Source organism: Mya arenaria, chromosome 15 (assembly GCF_026914265.1).
Source record: "Mya arenaria isolate MELC-2E11 chromosome 15, ASM2691426v1".
Taxonomy (NCBI): domain Eukaryota; kingdom Metazoa; phylum Mollusca; class Bivalvia; order Myida; family Myidae; genus Mya; species Mya arenaria.
This window is the reverse complement of record NC_069136.1, coordinates 41962440-41987881: the sequence shown is the minus strand read 5'-3', so window position 1 is coordinate 41987881 and position 25442 is coordinate 41962440. Positions and strand designations below refer to the sequence as shown.

The 25442-nt window shown below is 33.3% G+C and overlaps 2 protein-coding genes across 2 annotated transcripts; both read left to right on the top strand.

The window, feature by feature from the left end:
- The first annotated feature begins 272 nt into the window (after nt 1-272).
- Nucleotides 273-5674, top strand: LOC128219634 (uncharacterized). Its single transcript, XM_052927526.1, has 5 exons — nt 273-313; nt 1238-1486; nt 1791-2699; nt 3823-3903; nt 4257-5674. The coding sequence occupies exons 3-5, from the start codon at nt 2501-2503 to the stop codon at nt 4475-4477; spliced, it is 501 nt and encodes a 166-aa protein (XP_052783486.1). The 5' UTR covers nt 273-313; nt 1238-1486; nt 1791-2500; the 3' UTR covers nt 4478-5674.
- LOC128219391 (uncharacterized) lies at nt 4517-18841 on the top strand. The gene is made up of 5 exons (XM_052927201.1): nt 4517-4913; nt 15558-16466; nt 17564-17662; nt 18013-18357; nt 18540-18841. Exons 1-5 carry the CDS (start codon nt 4517-4519, stop codon nt 18839-18841), a joined length of 2052 nt encoding a protein of 683 aa, XP_052783161.1.
- Nucleotides 18842-25442: the final 6601 nt, after the last annotated feature.

The window sequence follows — 25442 nt, the reverse complement described above, 5'->3', positions numbered from 1 at the left end:
ATTTTTTTAATTAATAACCATTCAGCTTCAAAACCTATAAATATGGAAAGTAGCCACTGGTCTGAGAAGTTATGACCATGTTTTGAATTATTGTCATGTATTCATTAAAAGAAATAAGGCATATAACAATGCGTAGGTACTTCCAAATCAATGTAATTTGCGCTTTGTACATAGTTCATATCAGTACAGTAATATACCATGTCTTTATCAGTTGAGTATAACCTTAACCACCTGCAATATTTTCTGATTATGTTTATCTCCCTGTGTAATATTGATCGTTCAATTCCTCTTCACCCTTAAACTTGGAGGAAAGGTTAGAATTCATTTTTAATCAAACGTTCAATTTTATATTTATTCATATTGTTCTAAAGTATGTTTGTGTTGTATCTTGTACATATCAGTGTTAAAGGGGAAGTGATCATTCTTTCTTCTTTTTAATTCTATTTCTTCTTTCGCTATAAATATTGTTCTGAAAATGATTTGGTCTACTTTCGATTTTAAATTCATTCAATTTAAAACTTGAAAAAATAATAAAAATATATCTTTAACTAACACATAAATTATTCTGATATATAAGTGCACTATTAAAGTATCAAAATTGTACCGAAGTATTTTCGGGTTGTATCTTGTACATATCAGTGTTTGAAAGTATGTCATTATCTATGTCACTGTATAAACTTTTCTGAAAATGAGTTCATGTACTTTCGATTTAGAATTATTTCACTGCAGTTTAAACCCAATATGTATCTTAAACTATAACATTGATTGAACTAACACATGATTGCTATATTTAAGTTAAATAAAAATAAAATTCTTGAATGATAACTCATACCCATATATAATAATTATCGTAGTTACGATCTGCGTTATTGAAAGAATACACAAGTGGCTGTTTTGTGCCATGTTGTCAAGAACAATATTCAATAACTAACGTGGGTATAAGTGAATAGCGTTGTAATTTATTCCAGCGATAGTCATACCACGGTTAAACATCTAACTTTTTTTACCGTTTCTATATATGATATAATGTATAGATTAAAAATGAAAAAAATGATATGATACATACCTTATTAATCTACAATCAACGGCAGGTGATTAGGAATGTATTACAATCAATTTTGGGGAAGGTTGTGCGATATCTTAGTTGTGACCGAGATTCTGGTGCACATTCTTTTACGAATCCTAATATTATTCATCAAAACGGTACACTGTAGGCATATCTTACTTTACTTTACAGGCGCGTAACCAGGGATCGACGTCAGAGGGGGCATAACTTAGGGGTGTTACCTTTTGACTTGTGTCCTTCTCTCCGAACCGAAATTTATTTGGTTAAAAGTCATAGCCAGGGTTAGACGTCAGAGGGGGCGTAAGTTAGGGGCGTAACCTTTTGACTTGCACCTCTCCATCAGAACCGAAATATATTTGGTTACATGTGTAAGCAGGGATGGGGGAGCTTAATTTAACAATTTCCAAACTCGTGCCTTTTGTGAGTATTTTATTATATTTTCTCTCTTATACTAAAATGTAAGCTTAGATGATTTGAGCAGGGCGCGCGCCGGATTCGCCCCCCCCCCCCCGGATCGGCTAGTGCGTTATACAATACTATAAAGGGCTTTCAATCAACTAGTATCTTTTTCGGGATTGAAAATAAGTCAATTTACGTGTTATTCTTAATTCGTGCAATTTGTAATATTCGAAAAAATACACACTATTGATGCAATGTCTCATCAGGAGTTTAATGTTATTAATTAATACAATCAATCATATAATTATCTTTTATTTCTCGTAAGATACCAGAGCTATGGAGGTTCCAGGGAAGAAACTGCAAGCAGATACATCTGCAAAGGACACAACATACTGCCAACCCTGTGAGCAAGATGACGAATTCCTGCATGCTGAGTTCTACTGTACCGTCTGCAAGGAGTTCTTCTGCTCTAACTGCGCAAGGGTCCATAGGAAACAGAAAATGTCAAGATCACATTTACTTATTGACAAATCAAATATGCCTACGTCTACTGGTGGCCTTGAAGTTGAATATGAATGCACAGTGCCTTGTGATAACCATCCGAAAGAGTATATCAAATATTTTTGTAGAACCCATCAGGACCTGATTTGTGGACACTGTTCAGTACAGAACCATCGATTGTGTCATGCTGATGTCATATAAGATATATCCAAGGACTTCAAAGATGACCAAGAGTATGGGGGTGTCATAAAAACAATAGCCAGGTTATTTGAAGACATTGATTTGTGTGCGTCTGCTGTAGAGATAAACGTTGACGTTGTAGCAAAGTTAGGTGAATATGAAGTTGACAAGCTGAGAAGATACCGAGAGGAAGTTAACAAGTATTTTGAAGAAAGAGAACAGGCACTGTTAAAGCTAAAAGAGAAGACGAAAAACACGGATGAAAAACTATTAGGATCTCTGAAACCGAAATATACAAACCTGAAGTCCAAGCTGGAAGAAATAAATGTCACACTTGAAGCACAAGGAACCAATATGATACAGTTGTTCATTGAGACGAAAAGGGCCAGGAAACTACTAGAGGGCATGCAGAATGAGCTTGCTGACATTAAGAAGGAAAACGTAATTCACCACTACGAATTCAGAAAGGACCCAGCCACAGAGCGTCTTATTGCATCTGACACTGGCATTGGGACATTAAAAAACATTATGACTGAAAACACAACCACATCAGGTATATATGAATATTTATTTAATTGAAATTGTTATCACCTTTGATGAAACAGGACATAAGAGACAGTTTATTAAGACTTGTTCAATGATACATCGTCTAAATACATTCATTTCTATAGATACTTTCATTGCAAGTGTCTATGCAAATCAACTAACAGTGAAGTGATTCAAATGGAATAATAGGCATGACCTAATACTATTTACTAAAGATATGTTATAGTATTATTATAAATTTCTTAACACAGGCGGTGAGCAAAATCAACATAACATCAAAAAAGATTATGTTGAATGGTTGAAATTAGACAATATTATGCAAAAGATGTTTTTAAACATTCAAAATATTCATAATCTCTTTCCTATCCGATGACAGTGGTTTACTTAACCTATAAACATATTGCAATAACGTTTAATACACATTTTTCTTAGTAAAAGATAATATCGACAACTTCTTTTGAAAACGTTTTCACATTCTATTATTTTTACAACATACAGAATAACGTTCATTACGAGATGTACAAAAGCCCATATCTTAAGAAACATAAAATTATCAAGTACATGTATAATGTTATCATAGGCATATGCATAACCATATATTTTAAGGTAGCCAATGTTCAATTACATGAATTTCTAATGACCAGTGACCCTATATTTTGGTATTAATTGAAAGGGATTAATGAGAGGAGAAAGAATATGTAAGTGTTTTAAGTCAAACAATAATTACAATCAAGCTTTTTTGACTTTGAAAACTTGCCAAATAGGTCAATTTAAACTTGATTTCAATTAAGGAAATGAATCACAACTACAATCTGCAAAATCTTCATTGAAATTCGTTTATTCATTTCATATATAAGTAATACACTAGCAATGCCCGTTCAAACTGTACCAAAATTGCATGGGACAGCAGGCAAAACAAAAATAACTTTAGTAACAATGACTTTGTGAAAGCTTTTCGCGCATCGGCTATTTAAACATCTTTATTAATTTGTCAATGCATTTTTCGCTGAACTTTTATACATAATTTATGGAAAACAAAAAAATAAAATTCCTACATATTGCAAAAAACGTCCCCAGTACTAATAATAAGCCCAAAACGTTATCAAAGTTTTGTTTTTGTTTAATCACAGCAGGGAACGACCATGGCATAAAAGGACTAACAGTTCAGGGAGGTGGCCCAAGGGAAACCATAGCAACTGCCGAACCTACAGGTACTGACAGTCATAAATCATCTGAGTAAATGAACATCCTTGTATAATAACCTACATATTCCAATTATGTGCTATGTATATTGTGTCTTTTGAGATATGTTTGCTTTGAATTTTTGTATTATTTAGCGCTGTATTTTTTCAATGAGCATATATTAAAACAAAATTCAGTTGAAATATTTTCAAAATTGTAACGAAATATGGAAATTGTATGACATAATGTTTATTATTATATGTCATAAGGATTACAAGTCATGATACTATATGCTTACGTTGAAATTTACACTTTGATACGTTGCCCTATATTAAGTTATTGTATCATAGATATTCAATTTACTTTAACCAATTATTTAAAGTGGATAACGCCACTGAATACTTGACTGTATTACGGTTTACACCAGCATCGGACATCCCAATGAAGTCTCCAGCTGATAATTGGGACTGCTACCTGTTTAGCATGCTCCACCTTGCCGGGTCCAGACTGCTGCTATCTGACTGGCAAAACTGCACAGTTAAGTTGGTGGACATGCAGACCAACAACCTGGTGTCCCAGATCATTGTTCCAGGTAAGCCATAGGACATATGTCTTCTTCCCGGGGACAGAGTTGCTGTTACTATGGCCAGTCAGGGTATTCAGTTCCTGGAGACTAGAGATCAACTTGCTCTTGGTGACCGTATCGAAGTGGATGGTGATTGTCGAGGTATTGCTTACCATGACGATATGTTGATAGTGTCCTTCTACAATGGAAATCTAAAAGTATTGAATATGAACGGGCATGTTATAAAACCAGAGACGGAATGCAGTGAACAAAAACAGTTTGGACGTCCTTACTACTTAACAGTTGTAACTGAAAGTACGTCTGCTTACATCTACGTATCAGATAATCACAGGAACACCATTACAAAGCTTGATGTGGACCTAAATATCCTCAAGACCTTCCGGGATCCTGCATTGAAAGGATCTGGAAGTATCACTGTAGTCGGGAACCAGTTATTAATCTGTCGTTTTACAGGTAGAAGTATTATGAGACTGAACTTGTTTAATGGTCAGATTACACAATTGATCGGTATAGAAAACGGGATACGCTGTATATTGCATGCTTCCTACTGTCCGCTGCAGAGCAAGCTTCTTGTAACGCAATCTAAGAACAATTCAGTAAAGGTGTACAATGGAATCAAATAATGCCACCAAATGGAGTGAAATGGTTGGAAACATCGACTAAATATGCACTTAATCTTCAACATTCAGTGTTTGCATTTAAAAGAGAAAGTTACGTTTAGACAAATTAATTGTTTTGGTGCCATTTGTATTGCGCACTTTCCGAGAACAAAATTCAATATATGCGTACAATTCAATATGTTTGTTCAATCACTTACATGTAGATTTGTTTTAACATTAAAATTTGTGTTATTGTTTCGATTTGTCTTTAGTCGCCTCTGTAGTTTCACAAAATATTATATATCTTTACGGATCGTCGCATTTCTTTGAAAGGTACACGCACTCAAAACGATTTTATGAATTTGCTGTATTTGCATTCAAAGTTTGTACAAATTCATAGTTTTTGAAAGGTCATAAAAACATAGCACAGATATTCTGCAAGCAAAAAGTGTTACTTTATGCGCAATGTACGGTTGTCTTTTAGCTGTAAGTATAATGAACTTCCCTGGAGTCCCATCACTGTTGACATCGCAGTATTTCCTAAATATTGTTTACATTGCCAGGTCATTGACCTTCTTATTTAGAAAACAACAGCATCAGACTGAATATTGGTTACTATTTTCATAAGTAATTGACCAAATAATTTAAAATCCTTGCATTGGAATGATCTTTTAGGTAGAAAGTAACATGCATGGTCTTCAACACTGTTTCCATTGGCTACATTTTCGTATGCCTAACCTTCTGGGTTAGACCTTCTTTAACAAGGACGTGTAAGAACTACTTCTCGAGTTTTTTAGGTTAAGCTCTAATAATATTTGTGTCTTTCATTAACGAAGCTTAACCCCATGAGAGAGATATCCTCAAATGGGCCAATCAAGCCCCTGTAAACATTATCACTGATAAAAACAACCTTAAGGTCTCCTTAAAGTCATCAACATGGGCTGTTTATTTAAACGTATAGCAGTGATGATTGAGTCCTATGGAGGGACAGCACTTTCGTGTAAATGCAAATGTTGTCATGAAGTATAAATTTATAAAAATTAAAGTATAAATGTCATTGTTTTGTTCTTTTGGTTATTATTCAGTTTTTTTCCTACTGTTTATCATTTTAACTTAAGCTTTCCGAACAATAAATATATTTTCCAACCTTATCAAATTTAGTGATGTTTGACCTCATCACAGTAAATAAACAGATTTTATCTCAGAATATCGCGACTCCCCAAAACATAAGCGATCCAAGATTGCGGATATCGGGTAACACACTAGGACGTTTGTTGCATTTTTTTATCCTTGTGGACCGGGCCGCTGTATTGATATTTTCTTTTATTACTTTCGGAAACTTAAGCAAATTTATTCAACTGGGCGTATGGTCATGTGAAAATTCTGATTGTTTTTGTAAAGAGGGTTATATGCATGTAGGCGGGAGTTTTTGTTGCCTATGTTCGTATGAGTAATGATCTTGGCATGTCTTTCTTACTCATAATGTTTTGCCAAATTAATATCGGAGCTGTTAAACTTAAGGCTTTTTAGGTATTTCGATATTTACTGACATTGTTTAAATGCAGTAATTCACATTTATTTATTGCTTGATCATTGAACGAAGTGATCCCTATGATAAACTGTTAAGATAAATGTCAGTATTTTTTATAGGTCATATGACACCAATGTAGGATGTAATTGCCTTCAAACAAGAGTTAATTTATTGGATATTTAGTATCTGGAGTATAGAAACAATGAAAAACAACGGTTGATCAATAAATTGGATGTCACTCTTTTTTCTATTGAACGACCCGTTAAATTGACAAATTATAATTATAATGATTACCTTATGATACCAACGAGTTAATGACAGTGAACTATCAATAATATATTCATGGTAAAATAATGGGATTTGAATAAAAATGTTTTTGATAAGCAGTTGTATGGCAAATATACATGTCCTTTCATCGATTTCAAATATCATTGAAGATTATCATTTGTATTGAGTTTAATCATGATAAATGAATCAAGGCTACAATAGCCAATTAACATCGCCTGTAAGAACACCAATGGGAGTACACATACTAAATGTGATTCCTAACTATGTTTTAAAATTGACCCCAAAATTGATTTACTACTCTTCAAGAGAGTAACAATCCCACTTGATGAACATGTATGGTTTTTAGTTAGCTGCAGTAATGTTTCTGACATGATTATTGTCCGCATAGTTTGTCTGTTCTAAACTGTTTTTGAAGTCATATCGTTGTATACTTTTTATCGTTTAGCAACAATATAGTATGATTCATAGAATGGTTTTGCAGTTTGTTTTTCTTTTATTCTGGTATTTCTTTTGTTTACAAGTCTTATATATAAGTTACATTTCTCTTGATATTAGTTTTGATGTACTTACAATTCGAATTCACTTAGATGAACATATTTAACTAAAACACCAAGAAAAAAACATATCAACACATTGGACGTCACTTTATGTATATCAATAAATTGAAATAAAATTAAATTTACCTTCAGATATTGTATTCATATTTAACACCGTAACAATCATTCGTTTGTTTGATTGCATGATGATACACATGTTGCTATATATAGTAGCATTTTACTATTGACATTCGTTCCCGCCAAAATGAGCATCGGTTTCACCCGTGGCATTGTCACAATACGTGAGGGCGAATATAAAACATGCCGTACGAAGAAAAGTATGTGCAGCATAACGTCATCTTTACAAACATAAAACTGGTCAACGGAAAGGCACAATATTACACAAGCAAACTTTTAAAGGTTTTTAAAAGAAACTTTCGGTGAAAGAAAGTGAAATTAGTTGCCCGTTAATGAAACGTTCCGTGTTGCGGTAACGAGTGCTTTCGGTACTCGTTCTTTACATGTTTGTCGGAAGTGTTTTTACGATGAAGGTAAAAACATTTATAAAAAAGTGTTTTATTGAAAGTTTTACTTATTCTGCTGTTAACTATTCGAACAAAGTGATTAGGGTCTTTTGAAACTGTTCCTTGGCTTGAACGACCCTAGCTGTTCTCCAATATTCAAAGGAACGTGTAAATCTGCCGATGTAAAAATTAAATGAACAATGAAGTATTGATGTCTCATTCAAAAAACAATTCGTTGTTTCTCATTTTCTTACTTTTCATACTTTTCTGCTATCTAAATCCGGTATCTTTCCAAAACTGGGTCAAATATTTGACACATGACAAAAATATGGTAATGTCTCTGTCATTAAACAGATAACTCACCTGGACATAATTTTTATTTATTGACATTCTTCCTTGGAATTTGCAAACATTACTGATATGTTTTTAAAGAATATAATATGTCTTATCAATTGATACTTTAACGTTGCACTTACCCTATGTCATGTCTGTTTCAGCCCAATCCTTTGAGTTCTGTTGCTCGGTACATCACAAGAAATTTTCTCCACCCACCTTGCATGCACGTGTTAAATGTATTTGAATTGAATAGTTAATTGTTACCGAATATAGAAAACGAGAGTGCTCATGAAACTGAAACTGTTAATAGTTAACTCAGTGTCTATAATTGTGTTTGTACTTCTCCCTGGCTAAAGTTTGCCTTGACTTCGTATGTCAACTAACAACACTACGACACTAAAATAAATTTAATTTACTACGACGATAGTTAAGGCTTAGCCGTAAAATCAAGTTTATCTAAAATAAATACTGCCGTTATTGTGGTATTAACTTGTTAACACGTTAGCCGGTGTGCAATGGTATACACATTGATTGCAACATTTATCGATACAATCAAGCGAAATGAATATTAAAATATTAAGTGTAGATAATCAACGACCGTGAAGTTTAACTTACGAAATAACACACAAAAAGGCCCCTTCCATCCCCTTGATAGGAGTCGTTTTTATTTTATTTATTGTTCCGTGCAAAATATTTTTTAATCCCATACATGATTTCGATGCTAATTCAGGTAAGTGTTTTGAGGTTTGAAAGTTTGTCAAAAGTTAGTTCACCCATTTACATAGATAGAAGGGTAAGCGTTTGTTAACTTTACATTATAAAGTCATTAAAGACAAAGTCAGACAGAAATCATGGTTCAGTATAAAATCATATTACACATTTGTACGGAATATATCCTGTTGAAAGTTATGATTACCCAGACATTCATTTAGATATTTTTAAATATTGTCTTGAAATGTTTACAAAATTTGTATTGGAGTTGACGGTAATCTCCTTTTGACTTTTATTTTCCAAGGAAAGAAACAGCTGTTTTACTTCCAGTCTTCGAGCTTTCATTTATATACCTAAACCTCCATAAACCAGACTTATACAATTGTAATTGCTTCTATTGAAAATAGTTTCCGGTCATTTTCAACACAGGTAATATCCGTATAAGTAAAGATATCAGTTGGGCGTAATGTTCAATTCCCTAACCTAAGTTTTGATGATGTATACCTTCTTGTGTTAATTTCGCGTTCCCTGAATACCGTTCCATAAACTCTATAGAAAACAACAATATCAATACTTTTCAATGGTATTATTTTGGAAGTCCCAGTGAAGCACGTGGGAAACCGATAAACACGTACATAATGAATTTGCAACATGAGCAAAGTATTTCTCTGTAACAACATGCCTGACAAAAATGGTGCTTACAGACACGGTCGACTGGCCGAGGCAAAACTAAGATAAAATCATCATCCTGAGGAAACCTCAGAAACCTCTGCCCGTTTGTCTTCCATATTTACAGAATTTGTCTCGTACCACTAGATGCCGGGCCTCATTACCCATAAGCTCTTTAATAAAGATGTATAGAACATATATCATTTTTATGATTAGGATAAATATTTATGTATACGTAGTCTATCAAGTTATACAAATGTATAATACATGGTAATGTTCTCTGAAGACAAATGAAAACAAATTGATCATTCATATGATGAAATTGCATAGTAGCAGAAAGCTTTCAAAATAAACATTTTCTTGTAAAATTTAACAATCACTTGAATCGATGTGAACGGATCGTTTCCCCAAGCTTAACGCCTTTACATTCATATGCGCACGAGTCACTCGTGCTTATAAATCGCCACCTCGCGTTTTTTTTCATTAAACAAGGGACATTCTCTTCAGATTTGTTTCACTCAAACGTCGGAAATTATATTTTCCCTTAAACCTTGATTATTGTTTTTATTCATCATATCACTTGATCGGTGTTTAAAACATGGACACAACCTATCATTTGATCTAGTTGTGATTTAAAATTCATTCAATGACATGTATAACACCATATATACCGAAGTAAAAGTGTTAAGTGTATTCCAATAGTGGAACTTACACTATAGTAGTAAATAAAACTATAAGATTATAATCTTAAAACTCAACTTATTCAAACAATCATAATATGTTTTAATGTTGATTCGCTTTTAGATCATATTATGAAATACCGGAACCCGAATATGACTTAAATAGTCAGTGTTGTATAAGATGATTCCTTGTTGAATTCGCTTACGTTACATTGTAATTCATATTTTTGCAATTGTTCGAAATGAGCTGTGTTGCGTGAGAATATACACACTTTCGTGATTTTCATATCTGAATTAAAAAGCAATACTTAATTAGTTATAGTTGATATGTGACTAAATTTGTATTAAAATGTGACATTAAATCTATGATGCTAGTTATTATGTTACTTTATTTAAAAGATGTTCACCGAAGGCCACCGTGCTGATGAATCAATCTTAAGAAGACTATATCACGTTTTATAGAATTGAACAAAACATAAGTGATACCGATCACAATACTTATATGTGCAATGAATGGATCGAATATTCACATTTGGAAAGTACCACAACCGTTTTCGTAACGGTAAGTAATGTTTATTTCCAAAACAAATACTTTGCTTAGACATTATAAAATTATTTTAAACTCTTATTATTGACATTATATGCTATTTCAAAAGAGTGGATCCTAATCTTGGTCAAAGTGAAATAATAAAGTTGATTTTAAAGGAAGTTCTTATAGTTGTTATTTTTACTTCTGAGTTTAAAGTGAAATATGTGCCCGTTTTAATAAAGGCTTTGAACATGTTTTAATCAAGATCTTTGGCCCTTTACATTAGTTTAATAGTCGTGACGTCACACATTATTAATCTGAAGGAACGTCAGAGAGGGCAAGTTGATGTTTGATATTTCTTAAGCTTTGTGTTAAGATTAAATTCGAGACTAAAATTAAATTTACACATATCAAAGGCAAGTCAACGAAACTATAACACTAAGATAATTTCTGCTTAAGACTAAGATCTTTGGTTAAACAGGCTTCTTAGTCGTATTTAAGGCAATCTTATATTAAGTGTTCATTTGTATTATTTTGATAATTATTTGAAATAAATTGAATGTTTATCCGATTTAAGAATTATAGATAGTTAAGAAAACGAAAATAATCACGTGTTGCCGTCTATGATGTTATTCATAGAAAACGCGTTTATAAACATAGCATTGCTATTATAAACCGTGTTTCTAAATTATATAATTACATAATTACATCTTGTAATTTGCACTTGATAAGGAAAATGTTATACAAATGTTTTAAATGCAATAATTAATTTCACACAGACAGACAGAGTTACAACTACAAGGCTACAGTTAACAACAACTAAGGTCATACCAATGAAGTCTCCGACTGACAACAGGGACAATTTGGTGACCTTCCTCTTAGCCAATCTGGAGGAGCTGGTTTCAAAGTCAGACGTGTAATTTTGACTTGAATATCTTATATATGGATTAACATTCCTTTGGTCACACATTCAGTGCAATTTCTAAAGCAGTTCTTAAGAAAACAAGCAATTTTGTTAAACACTAAAACACTTAAATTAATTAACAAATGTATAAGGTAATTTTATTCATAAGCCAACCCTATTGAAGTTGGATAATTAAACCGGAAACCATAAGGAAAACCATCCAGACTTAAGCTGCATTGAACCTATTTTATGGCAAATAGATCAACAACCAAACAGACAAACAACAAGAAATACACGGAAAATTTATGTATGTGCTAATCGCCATCAACGGCAAAAGACAGCATCAGTGCAGCATAAGCTAAACTCATACTCAAGATGCTCTATGTGTACATTGTGCAGATGGCAAGAAGTCTTCAACCCATTTATTGAATTTCTAAGGTTGGTTAAGATTTTATTTAATAAAGACCGAGAAAGAATTTGCAGTCACTTGCACCAACCAATGTCCTGTGAGTACGATGTTCCGGTTGACGCAGTGGTTAGATAAATCGCTTTTAACACCGATGCGTCCCGGGTTCTATTCCGAGTATGGGGTATGCGCCTTTGACTGCAGGTATAATGTAGTGGATGCTTTGTTCTCACACACAGCGCAGGCGCAAGATCGTGCAAACGAGAGCGACCTACCATAACAAAGCACGCTATCGCTTTAAGATAAATTAGGATTAAACTACGTTTGATGGACTTTGATATGAGTGTTTAAAGCAAACAGTTTATAACGAGATTTCCTTTGGCTAAATTTCTATGATTGTGGTTTTTTAACTTTTCACTATCAATGAGCTTGAATGAGAACTCAATCGTAGGAGGAATTACGCAAATTAACTACAAACTGTATGCCAGTACTTGAACAATGGACACTGTTATAAATGTCACATTTGCGGTTTTATTTATAAATAAATACACCAACAAAGCCGTTAATTAAAGCCTCTTTTTATAACCCAAACATGCGATTAATCGCACTTTTACGACAAAAGACTGTACCGGTATATCATACATAGCCCCTTTGGAAGAAGAATGTTGAATTTAATCGTGAAGTTGTTTCTGACGTTATTGTCACGCGCCCTCAAGCAATAACAATATACTTCATAATCCGGACATTCAAAGATATTTTTAAAAGTTGACGACTTGACTAGTGGTGTTGAAATAAAATATAACCAGACGATTTAACGTCTGAATATTAGGTACTCGGCATGTATCATACAGACTGAGTGCTTAAAGGCCATGACAAAAATGAATAGTAATAATAAAAGTTAAGAGAATAACGATCATTTTATGGGTAGAAATAAAACATATTTAAACCAGAATGGCCTTTTTTGTCACAACTCACCCACAACAACTACATTTTTGTTGTAATCAAATGTGCACAAGTTCGTATTTACAAAAATGGAAAGCATTCGTTTATCCCAAACATGAGTCTTATGCTCATTTAAAAAAACATTTTAGAGTTTTAAAGAATTCTAGAAGTACGTTCAATCATAAACATAGGTAGAATAATATTAAAATTTAAAATTCTGCATAAGATACTTCTGTTTAAATCATATCGTTCTATTTTGCAGTATGATACACATACAACAAAGTTATGTTAATAAATAAATTAGGCATTTGGACAACACATCATCCATTGACATTTCACATTATGACAGTGTAAATATGAACATAGTTAGACTGTTTTTTATTTTAAAATCGAGCCTTTATTTCATCAAACTTTTGATGTACAACTGTTTTCACATTTTTATTTGAAGTCATTTGTTCTTTTTCAAGATAATCCTATCAACTTTACCTATAAGAAAATAATTAAACGATTGTATGGCAATGTGTTCTTCTTTCGTTTTAGGTCGCTGACAAATATATCAATTTCCTATATATTCTATTGACCACTTTACATGCGAAATAACACTGCTTTACGACCCTCATCACCATATATTGGAAGAAAGTTCCAAACGTGCACTCAATATTTGACACATTTAGAAAAAAGTAGCGTTTCTTTTCAAACAAAATGGTTGAATGTAGCCACTGTGTATTCGATAAAGCGACCAAATCCGATGTAGGAGTACACACAATGCGATGTTAATGTAAGCAAAACAGTAGATCAATTAGATACCTTTTTTTTAATTAGGAACCATTCAGCTTAAAAACCTATAAGTATGGAAAGTAGCCACTGGTCTGAGAAGTTATAACCATGCTTTGATTCATTGTTATGTGTTCATTTAAAGAAATAAGGCATGTAACAATGAGTAGGTACGAATCGGTGTAATGTGTCCTTTAACACATGTTATATCAGTACAGCAATATATCTTGTCTATATCAGTTTAAGATAACCTTACCTACCTATAATTTCTGATAATGTTTATCTCCCTGTGTGATATTGATCGTTCATCCTCTGTATTCTTAAATTTGGAGGAAAGGTAAGCATTCATTTTAAATCAAACGTTCAATTTTATATTTATTCATATTGTATTTTAGGTTTGTATCTTGTACATATCAGTGTTTAAAGGTAAACTGAAACATACTTTCTAGTACTTAATTTTTTTTTCTTGTTTCGACTTATTATAGGTCATTATATATGTCGCTATATATACTGTTCTGTAAATGATTTGATGTACTTCCGATTTTGAATTCATTCTTTACAGTTTAAAACCAATGTTGAACTAAAATACTGATTGATATAACATACAATTGCAATATTAAACTTAAACATGGTTTCCTTGAATGATAAATCATTTCAATATATTACAAATACCGTAGTTACAGTTCGCGTTATTGAAAGAAACCACAGTTGGCTGTTTTGTTCCATGTTGTCAAGAACAATATGCAATAAGTAGCGTGCGTATAAGTGAATATCGTTGTAATTTATTCCAACGATAGTCATGCCACGGTTAACTATCTAACTTCTTCTTACCGTGTCTATATATGACTTGTATAGATTAAAAACAAAGAAAATACTTTCCGATATGATACATATCTTGTTAATCTACAATCATCATGTGATTAGAAAAGAATTGCAATCAATTTTGGGGAATGTTGTCCGATATCTTAGTTGTAACCGAGATTCTGGTGCACATTCTTATACGAATCCTTATATTAATTCATCAAAAACGGTACACTGTAGACGTATCATACTTTACAGGGGCGTAGACAGGGTTCGACGTCGGAGGGGGCGTAACATTTTGACTTGCGCCCCTCCCTCAGAACCGAATTATATATCGTTTAAAGTGTTAGCCTGGGTTCGACGTCAGAGGGGGGGGGGGCGAAACTTAAGGGCGTAACCTTTTCACTTGTGCCGCTACCTCAGAACCGAAATTTATTTGGTTCAAACTGTAAGCAGATTAGGGTACTCCACAAATAAAATTTTAACAATTTCTATTCCAAAATGGTGCATTTTGCGCCGTATTGTATTACTTTTTCTCTCTTATACTGAAATAAAAAGTAAACATAGACGATTTTAGGAGGGCGCGCGTTGGGTTCGCCCCCCCCCCACCCCTGGATCCGCTAGTGCTTTTTACAATCCTATATATGGCTTTCAATCAACAAGTATCTTTTTCGCGATTAAGAATCAGCCAATTTACGTGTATATCTAAATTCGTGCAACTTGTAAAATGTGCAAACACTAATTTGTACCAAATTTACGCCATTGATGTTTCATCATTTCATCTGTTGTTGTTTTTTTTAAATACAAGAGTTAAATGTTAAGAAATTAATACAATCTATCATACAATTATCAGTTTGTTCTCATTAGAATCCCAGACAATGGAGGTTCCTGGGAAGAAACTGCAATCAGGGTCATCTGCAGAGGACACAACGTACTGCCAGCCTTGTGAACAAGATGACGAAATCCTCCCTGCTGATTCATACTGTACCGTCTGCAAAGAGTTCTTCTGCTGTCACTGCGCAAATGTCCATAGGAAACAGAAAATGACTAGATCTCATTTCCTTCTTGACAAATCAAATATGCCTACATCTATCAGTGGCATTGAAGTTGAATATGAATGCACAGTGCCTTGTGATATCCATCCGAAAGAGTCAATCCAATACTTTTGCAGCTCCCATCAGACCCTGATATGTGGACACTGTTCAGTACAGAAACATCGATCGTGTCATGCTGATGTTATATCAGATCTCTCCAAGGCCTTTAAATATGGCCAAGAGTATGGAGATGTCATTAAAACAATTGCCAGGTTATTTGAAGAGATAGATTTATGCGCGTCTGATGTGGAGAAAAACGTTGACGTTGTAGCAAGGTTAGGTGAAAATGAAGTTTTCAAGCTCAGAAGATACCGTGAGGAAGTTAACAAGTATTTTGAAGAAAGAGAACAGGCTCTGTTAAAGCTTATAGAGAAGATGAAAAACATGGACGAAGAACTACTAGGGTCTCTGAAACCGAAATATGCAAACCTGAAGTCCAAGCTGGAAGAAATTAATGCCACACTCGAAGCACAAGAAAATAACATGATACAGTTGTTCATTGAGACCAAAAGGGTCAAGAAACTACTAGAGGGCCTGCAGAATGAGCTTGCTGACATTAAGAAGGAAAACGTAATTCACCTCTACGAATTGAGAAAGGACCCAGCCACAGAGCGTCTTGTTGCATCTGACACTGGCATTGGGACATTAGAAAACATTACGACTGAAATCACAACCACATCAGGTATATATGAATATTTATTTAATTGCAATACTGTTAACACCTTTGATGAAACAGGACATAAGAGACAGTTTATTAAGACTTGTCAAATAGAACGTCGTCTAAATAAATTTAATTCTGTATATATGCATTCATTGCACGTGTAATAACATATCAAATAATTGTGAAGTGATTTATATAAAATAAATGGCAAGCCCTTCAACAATCACTTTAGATATAAAATAAGATTATTATACGTTTTCAAACAAAGGCAGTAAGCAAAAATAACATATACATACGCTGCAGGTTTAATAATTTAATAACGTGTTTTTATAACAGTCATAATATTCCTAATCTCGTTCCTATCTAATGAAGACAGTATTTCACTTAACCTATTAACTGATTGCAATAACGTTTAATACAGGAATGTCTAAGTTTCAGATAATTTCGACAAATAGATATGAAATAGTTTTCACATTCTATTACCCAATCTTTAAATCCGAAACAATAACGTTCATTAAGAGATGAACAAAAGCCCATATTTTAAAAAAAACTACAAGTGCATAAATTTAAAAAGTATTAAGTTATCATAACCATATCTTTTAAGGTAGCTACTGTACTGATATGTGGATTTTCAATGACCAGTGATCTTATATTATTACGGTATTAATCAAAAGGGCTTAATGAGAGGAGAAATAAAATGTATTTTTTATAACTTAAGCAATTATTATAAACAAGCTATTTTATCTTGAAAGATTGCCAAATAGGTCAACCAAGCCGGATTTGAATTAAGATAATGAACACGATTACAATCTGCAAAACCTTCATCTAAAATTGATTTTCAGTGGTTAATTTTATGTATAAGTAATCAACTAGCAATGCCCATTCAAACTGTACCAAATTTGCATGTGGTCAGCAGGCATAAAACTAAAACTTTATAACTCATTTCATAGTAAAAGCTTAATTGGTACATCGGCTATCTTAACAACTTTATTAATTCGTCAATGCATTTTGACGAACTTTTAAACATTAATTATGGAAAATAAGAAGTAAGATTCCTACAAACTGCAAACACCGCTCCTAATACAAACAGGTTAAAACAGTTTTGTTTTTAATCACAGCAGCGAGCGACCATGACATAATAGGACTAACAGTTCAGGGAGATGACCAATGGGAGACCATTGCACAATGGGAAACCATAGCAACGCCTGAACCTACAGGTACTGACAGTCAATAACCATCTGAGTAAATGAACGTCCGCATTTAATAACATACAATTTCCTATGCATAGTTGTCTAATGAGATAAGTTGATTTCAAATTAATGTAATGATTAGCGCGGTGTTGCTGTTATTTTCAAAGAGCAATGAGCATAAAAAAACATATTTCCGTTGAAATATATTCAATTTTGTAACGACATATGGAAAATGTATAACATGATGTGTATTAATATAACATTGCAATTGAAAACCATAATGCTATATCCTAACGATGAAACTTATACTTTGATATGTTGCCCTATATTATTTTATTGTAACACATATTGAATCTACTGTAAACAATTAATTACAGTGAGTCAGGTCTTTGTAGACCTGACTATATATCGGTTTACACTAGCTATGGACATCCCAATGAAGTCTCCAACTCACAACAAGAACTGCTACCTGTCTAGCATGTTACGCCTTTCCGAGTCCGGAATGCTGATTGTGGACTGTAACAACTGCACAGTGAAGATGGTGGACATGCATACCAATAACCTGGTGTCCCAGATCAGTGTACCAGGTCAGCCATGGGACATATGCCATCTCTCCGGGTACACGGTTGCTGTTACTATGTTCAATCTAGGTATTCAGCTCCTGGAGACTCGAGGGCATCTCGTGCTTGGTAACCGTATCGAATTGGATGATGAATGCCGAGGTATTGCTTACCATGAAGATAGGTTGATAGTGTCATTCTATAATGGAAAGGTAGCGGTACTGGATATGAACGGACATGTTATAAGAGTCATAGGGAGGGATGGCAATGGAAAGAAACTGTTTGAACGTCCTGTTTACTTATCAGTGGGTGTGAAAATTTGACCGCTTTCATCTACGTATCAGACATGAGCAGGAACACAATCACAAAACTTGGCATGAACCTGGATATCATCGATACGTTCCAGGACCCTGCATTGAAAAGCCCAAGATGTATCACGGTATTCGGGGACCAATTGTTAATCTCTGTTTATGGAAGTGGCAGCATTATGATACTTGATTTGTCCACTGGTCACATGGCACAACTGATGGGAGAGAAGGAAGGGATACGAAATCCACTTTCTGTTCACCACCTTCCGCAATATAGAAAGATTCTTGTCACGGAATATTCGAATAATTCAGTCAAAGTGTTCAATACAATCGGATAAGACCAGCCAATGGTGTGAATAGTTCGAAACATCAACTTAAAGTTCAATTACCCATTACCCTTCGCCATTCAGTTGTTGCATTCTAATGAGAATGTAACGTGAACCATTTCAGGAAACGATTTTTATAATGTTATATGTAATGAACACCGGAAGGAATACGTACTCAATATAATTTAATGATTTTACTTGACTTGCATTCAAATGCTTACAAATTCAAATAATGTTTGAAATTTCATCGAGAATACAGCATCAATATTCTGCCAGAAAGAAATGTTACTTGGTGTTCAATGATTGTTTATTTAGTTTAGCTGCAATTACCTATCTGAATTATAATTATAAGTATATTTGTTTTATTCTAAATGAAGTTGGAATGCATTGTGTGGATAAGATATCAATTATCTTCAAAATGAACCAATCACATTTAGTATATGGTTGTGTACAATGTTTTTGCTGTCGATTTTGTATTTTCCTTGTCTTATTATTATCAATTGTCTTTATCATCTCTTTTGATATTGGTCGTATTTTTTTAATCTGTAGGAACAATTCAGATACTAACATATTGATTGTCTTTTTTGGAGTTTTAATGTACATTATATTAAAATAAAGAGTTTAGATAAAACAGGCACAGGGCCGAGTATTGTGTTTTATTTATGGATACATGGCATTTACCTGCCTTAAAATAAAACTGTAAAAGTTATGCACGATATTGCTTGTTCTAAATATAGTGTTTGTAATGAAACAATGTCATGACATAAATATTCTTAAGTCAGTATAAAATGGCGATAAGTTTAGTTCTTTTTTCATTTCCTCGTCTATTCTGTTTAAATACAGAATGCGTATTGTCATTTTATTTCGGACAAATTAGATGACCAGCCATATCGCTTAACTCACTCGAGAGTTATCAACCTTTAATTATAGAAATAAATTAAAATCGTTCTTGTCCGATCAAGACCTTGAGAAGTCTTTGTCAATTCATCACTAAATTAGGTAAGAAGGTGTGAATTGACAGAATATCTCGGTAAGGTTTGATAACCAGCCATGTTGACTCTTTTACTCCAGAGAAATAGCCCTTGAATTGGCAAAAACTTTAAAAACAATGTTTTCTCTCTAATGTTGGCCTAACATACAGCCACTTGTCACCAAACTTAATGTCCTAAAGAGTGGACGGCCGTATTTTAAGATAGTGGGCGTTCTTGCTTATTACTTTTGATGTCAGTTAAGATGTATTATGGCCATTTGTTTTTTTTCCATATTGTATCAGTCTTTTTGGTATCAAAAAGTGTATGGTATAAACTTTATAATAGAATATAAACTGAAAATAGAATTTATATCTGTTAAATTTCATGTAGAATAGCTCAACTTATTTCACTGCAACTGCTATTCGCCAATTACGTTTTAAGATTGTCTATCAGTTTGCACATTTAAAGCGTTCGATATTGAAATACTTCTATTTGAAGGACTGACATGAGATAAAGGTACCCAATCACGGTTTTGGATGGTCATACATCGATCAAAAGCTTGTTACAATAAACACAATAAACATCAATCAAGTTCAAAAAAGAGCTCCGTGACAATTTTAAAACATGCGCCTAAAATGATCAAATTGACCGGAAAGCGTTAATAACGCTTTAAAAAAGTAAATGGGTTTAGGCTACAAAACAACAGCATTCTGTTATAAGGAAAACATGCAATTTTTGTTTGATATATATCATTAAAGAAAGGAAAGTACATGTATTCTCTTATATATGTGTAAGAACGTACCTTAAAATGTGCGATGCTACAATACTTGAAAGATGTTTTATAAAAGCCACCGATGTCGTGAATTTAAAGTGTATGAGAGTCCATTTTGAAAACATAAAGAAAAAAGTAATTTTGTACATAATCATAAAACTGTTTACATACATAACTGTACTATTGTTTTGAATGAAAGGTCACAATAGCAACAATGGGTAAACAATTATGCAAATACATAAAGAGAGAAGAGAGACATAGTATAAGCCTCAAGGCTTTCTTCGCAATTCTGTGTACACTATTGTTTTGTGCATAATTTAGATGTTTTCCTGTTTCAATGCATTACGTATTTGGTCTTTGTTAATTTCGATTATGCTCAAATTTGTAGAAGTAAACTAATTGTAAATATTATATTGAAATAAATATTGTTTAAACCAATTATGCAAATACTGTTGTTGTTGTTGTTGTTGTTGATGATGATGATGATGATGATGTTGTTGTTGTTGTTGTTGTTGTTGTTGTTGTTGTTGTTGTTGTTGTTGTTGATGATGATGATGATGATGATGATGATGATGATGATGATGATGATGATGATGATGATGATGATGATGATGATGATGATGATGATGATGATGATGATGATGATGATGATGATGATGATTATGATGATGATGATGATGATGATGATGATGATGATAATGATCCCACACTATACTTGTATCGATTAAAAGGGGTTGGTTTCCTGAATAAGTTTTGGATATGTAGCTTTCAACTGAGTGATACATAGAGGGTAATTGTTTGTTTCAGTGTAAGATCATGATATATTTCACCGAGTGAGCACCAAAATTTGTATTTTACGAGTTGTGTAGCCACGAATGAAATATTCACTTTTGTTGTTTACAAGATCATATATATTGCTATTTTTCTCAGAAACAAAGATTTATTTCTTTTTATTGTATGCGTTAAATTTGAATTATTTACACCTTTTTAGAAAAAACGCTCCAATTCGTATATGCACGTAACGCCATTTCGGATATGTCGTTGTTGAAATTGTGCGCTGAAGTTTTATTGGAACCAAGAGCGGGTGCAACTTTCAAATCAATGAAAAATGCCAGTAATATTTTTTGACTGTTTGAAACAGTGATATATCATTGTTTTCACTGCTAAATCTCTATAAACGACAGGAAAGCAATACACAGCGCCTTAATGCGGCTATATCAATTCGACTTGACAACACTTTATTTTTCTCTTAACTTGTAGATTGTTTGCCAATGGTACCTTGCAGTTTCCTAAATGGCGATTACAGGATATGAAACAAACTCATATAGCTTGAATATCATCATTTTAGTGTGGATATAATAGTTATACAAATGCATTGCTTTTCGCATGTTATGTTACATATCAATGAACAATAAATGCATGTATGAATCTTACAACATAATGACTAGAGCCTGTTTTATTGTCTGATTTTCTTACAATTTTCTTTTGACGGAGCTAAAAGCTAAAAAGTGAACTACAAGTGAATGTGTATACTCGTCCAGTGAAATGGTAAAATAAACTACACTTGTAATTGCCTTTCTTCAACACATTTAAAAAGATAATTAGAAATACTGGTGTTTTGTTGAAAACAACCATGGTGTACCATGTCTGTGCTGCCGTAAAACAGCAGTTAATTAAGTAACTTCAAGAAAATACCATGAACTCCCGTGACTGATTTATATACAAAATGTACTCAGAATTGCATTCTAGTCAAACTGTAAAGTCGATGGCCACAAAAGGTTCCAAAAACGTCTATTCGACGAATGACAACGTTTCCTTGACAAATGTGTGACTTTAACATAAAAAAAAATCCGAAATAAATGCTATCCGAAACAGTTACCTTCCGTAATGACCTCATCGTGTGACGTAATTATGGCAGTATACACATGAGTCCGACGCGGCAGTTTTGAGATTTCGTTCTCCTGTGACACTTGGAGGATATCTCGGGCAAGTTCTGAAAATAGTATAATACTATGAATGGTTTCTTAGTGCAGTTGTGTAATATAAACCTATTCTCCAAAATGCCATTACGTAGGCATACACGGGCTTTACTGAAAAACAACTATTAACTATCGTTTTATATCATTTTCTGACATATAATACAAGAACAACAAATGTTTAGTTCAGTGTAAGGTCGCAATATGCACGTGAAATTTTACTTTTGGGGCACACCTGGTTAAATATATATTGCAATCTTCGCTGGAACAAAGTAAAATCTCACGTGAATAAATTACTGTTTAAGTTTAAATGATTGTGTTAAACATTTTAACCATTATAATTTATGGTAACAGGAGTTCAAAGCAATTAAATAACTGGCTACCAGACCAAAAGGCGTAACAAAAAGAAATACTTGTAAACGGTTCCTGTTTATTCACTCTATTATATTTGTTTGTATCGCCAGCAGGGATATTTTTTCTGATCGATAATATTTCATTTTTCTTTTTCTTTCTTTTTGCCTAGACCAAATGGCCACGTTTTGACAGTTAACATATGATATTAAGACACAACTCCATTAAAAGAAGAAGAAAAGAATATACCCCCTACTTTTTCTTAAAATCCTTTTCGCTGTAGAATGTGTGTTTTTTACAAATTTTTAAAATCGTTCTTCTTTTCCTTAAAGAATACACAAACGTCAACGTTGGGTAAAATAACTCTGTTTTAACCTATTATTCATTCAATCATGTACTCTTTAGGGTTTTTTTGTTATCAACTGTGTAACCGTATTTATATAAACTGCAACTCAATAAAACTAAAACACGTTTTTGTAATATGATAAAACGTAATGATGGTTTACGAGTAATAATTAATATAATACATGATAGGAAAAGAGGCATTTTTCATGTCGTTTTTCGGTAATAAGTATAATGTAATATATTCACATCAATTTATAATGATTTGCTCCTGCTTTCGCTGCAACAGCTGATGATGTAAATCACTAAGACACTATGAAACAGACAGTAAACTATGTGTATATGCATAGCCTGTATTCGGTATTTATAATGTATGATACACTATTGCATATCGGCATGTTAAGTAATATGCGGTATATTCATTCACCGTCCGATGGGACGGAGTCGACAGAATTGCTGAAGAACGGACATTTTTGAACAGAATATAGTTCCGACTGGACACATAACCGTACATGTTTGAGTCAGTGGCAGTGGTCGATTTGCAGCCGTCGCTGGTGATATTTCAAGTACGCACCATAACGACGGACATAATATTACACATTGATCGTTATTTTCACATAAATAATACGTTTAAATAATTTATCAGGACTGCGTTCCACATCGTAAGATGGAGAATGTTCCGTAGTCATGGTTGTTTGCGGCTAGTGACACAGGCTTCGCTACCAGCGCTGTCACTTTTGCCGACAGCTTTGGTTAACAGTGAGTTTGGTAACAAGAAGTTTTCAAGAAGCTTATTCAACTATTTCAGTGGTTCAATCCACCTAAACATAATCGTTTTGTGGCTCTCTTTTACCGTCGTTCAAAACATAGAACTTATTGGCAACGAATAGAATGAAGTTCAGGTTAAATGTGCTCCAATCTATTGTGAAATAATGCTCTTTTTAAAAATATCCCAAGCCATTTTTGCTATAGCCATTGTAATGCATAAAGAGCATGCCCGCTAATATATTTTGCTCTAAATACAGGAGTTTTACATTTTTTAATCATAAAGTTTTTCTAGGTAATTTTGCACACTATGATTTCAACAATTTACTTGGTGTTACAAACATAGATAATCCATCAGAAAGTCTCAGTAGACATATTTTAGAATGTTAATACAAACTTGCTCCTATTGAAACAAAGACTAAAACCATTAAAACCTGCACCTTTTATGAATTCTGAGTTTAGAAAAGCAATCTATAAGAAACAAATGTGTAAAAATAAGTTTATAAGTTTAAGAACAAAACCTTTTGTGACAAACAAAGGAAGTTTTTTTGTCTAAAAACATTGTACTAGAAGGAAGTGATAATCTGATATCTCACCACAACAAAGTATGTGAAGTTTTTAATGAATGATGTTGCAAAATCAATTGGTAACAGTGACATAGAAATGAAAGTCATCCTAGTATAGAAAATATTGAAAGTATTGTTATAGGAAACTCAGAATTTCAAACATGTCGATAATAATTTTGTCTATAAATATGGAAAATGAACAATAAGAAGGCAATGATGGTATATCTGAAAAAATGCTCATATTTGCTACCACTGTCATTTGTCATCCTCTAACATTATTGATCAATAACAGTATTGATCAATCTTCCTTTCCAGAAAACATGAAACTTGCACAAGTTGTTCCCATCCATAAAAGGAAAAGTACTCTTGAAAAGGGCAGTTATGGACCTGTAAGCCTTCTTTCTGTTATTTCAAAAGTGTTTGCAAGGGCCATCTACACACAGCTAATGGATCATTTTGATTATATTTTTAACCCTTATCTTATTGCTTTCAGACCGAATTATGATTGTAATACTACACTGTTGAAGATCACTTAGGACTGGAAACAGGCTTTAGATGAAAATAAATACCTTGCTGCTGTGCTGATGGATCTTTCTAAGGCCCTGTCTGTCTTCCCCGTGACCTTTTATTATTAAAACTCAAGCATTACAATATGTCGGATAATTCTGTTTCTCTTATAAAAAGTTATCCGTCAGGAAGAAAACAATGTGTCAAGTTGGGTTCATGCTGTAGTTCTTTCAGGGATATAGTCTAGGGAATTCCTCAGGGTACAATACTTGGTCGATTCTATTCAATGATCTATTAATGATAAATGATAAATATCACTTTCTCTGATTCTAATCACTACAATTATGCTTCTGAAAACCTTGT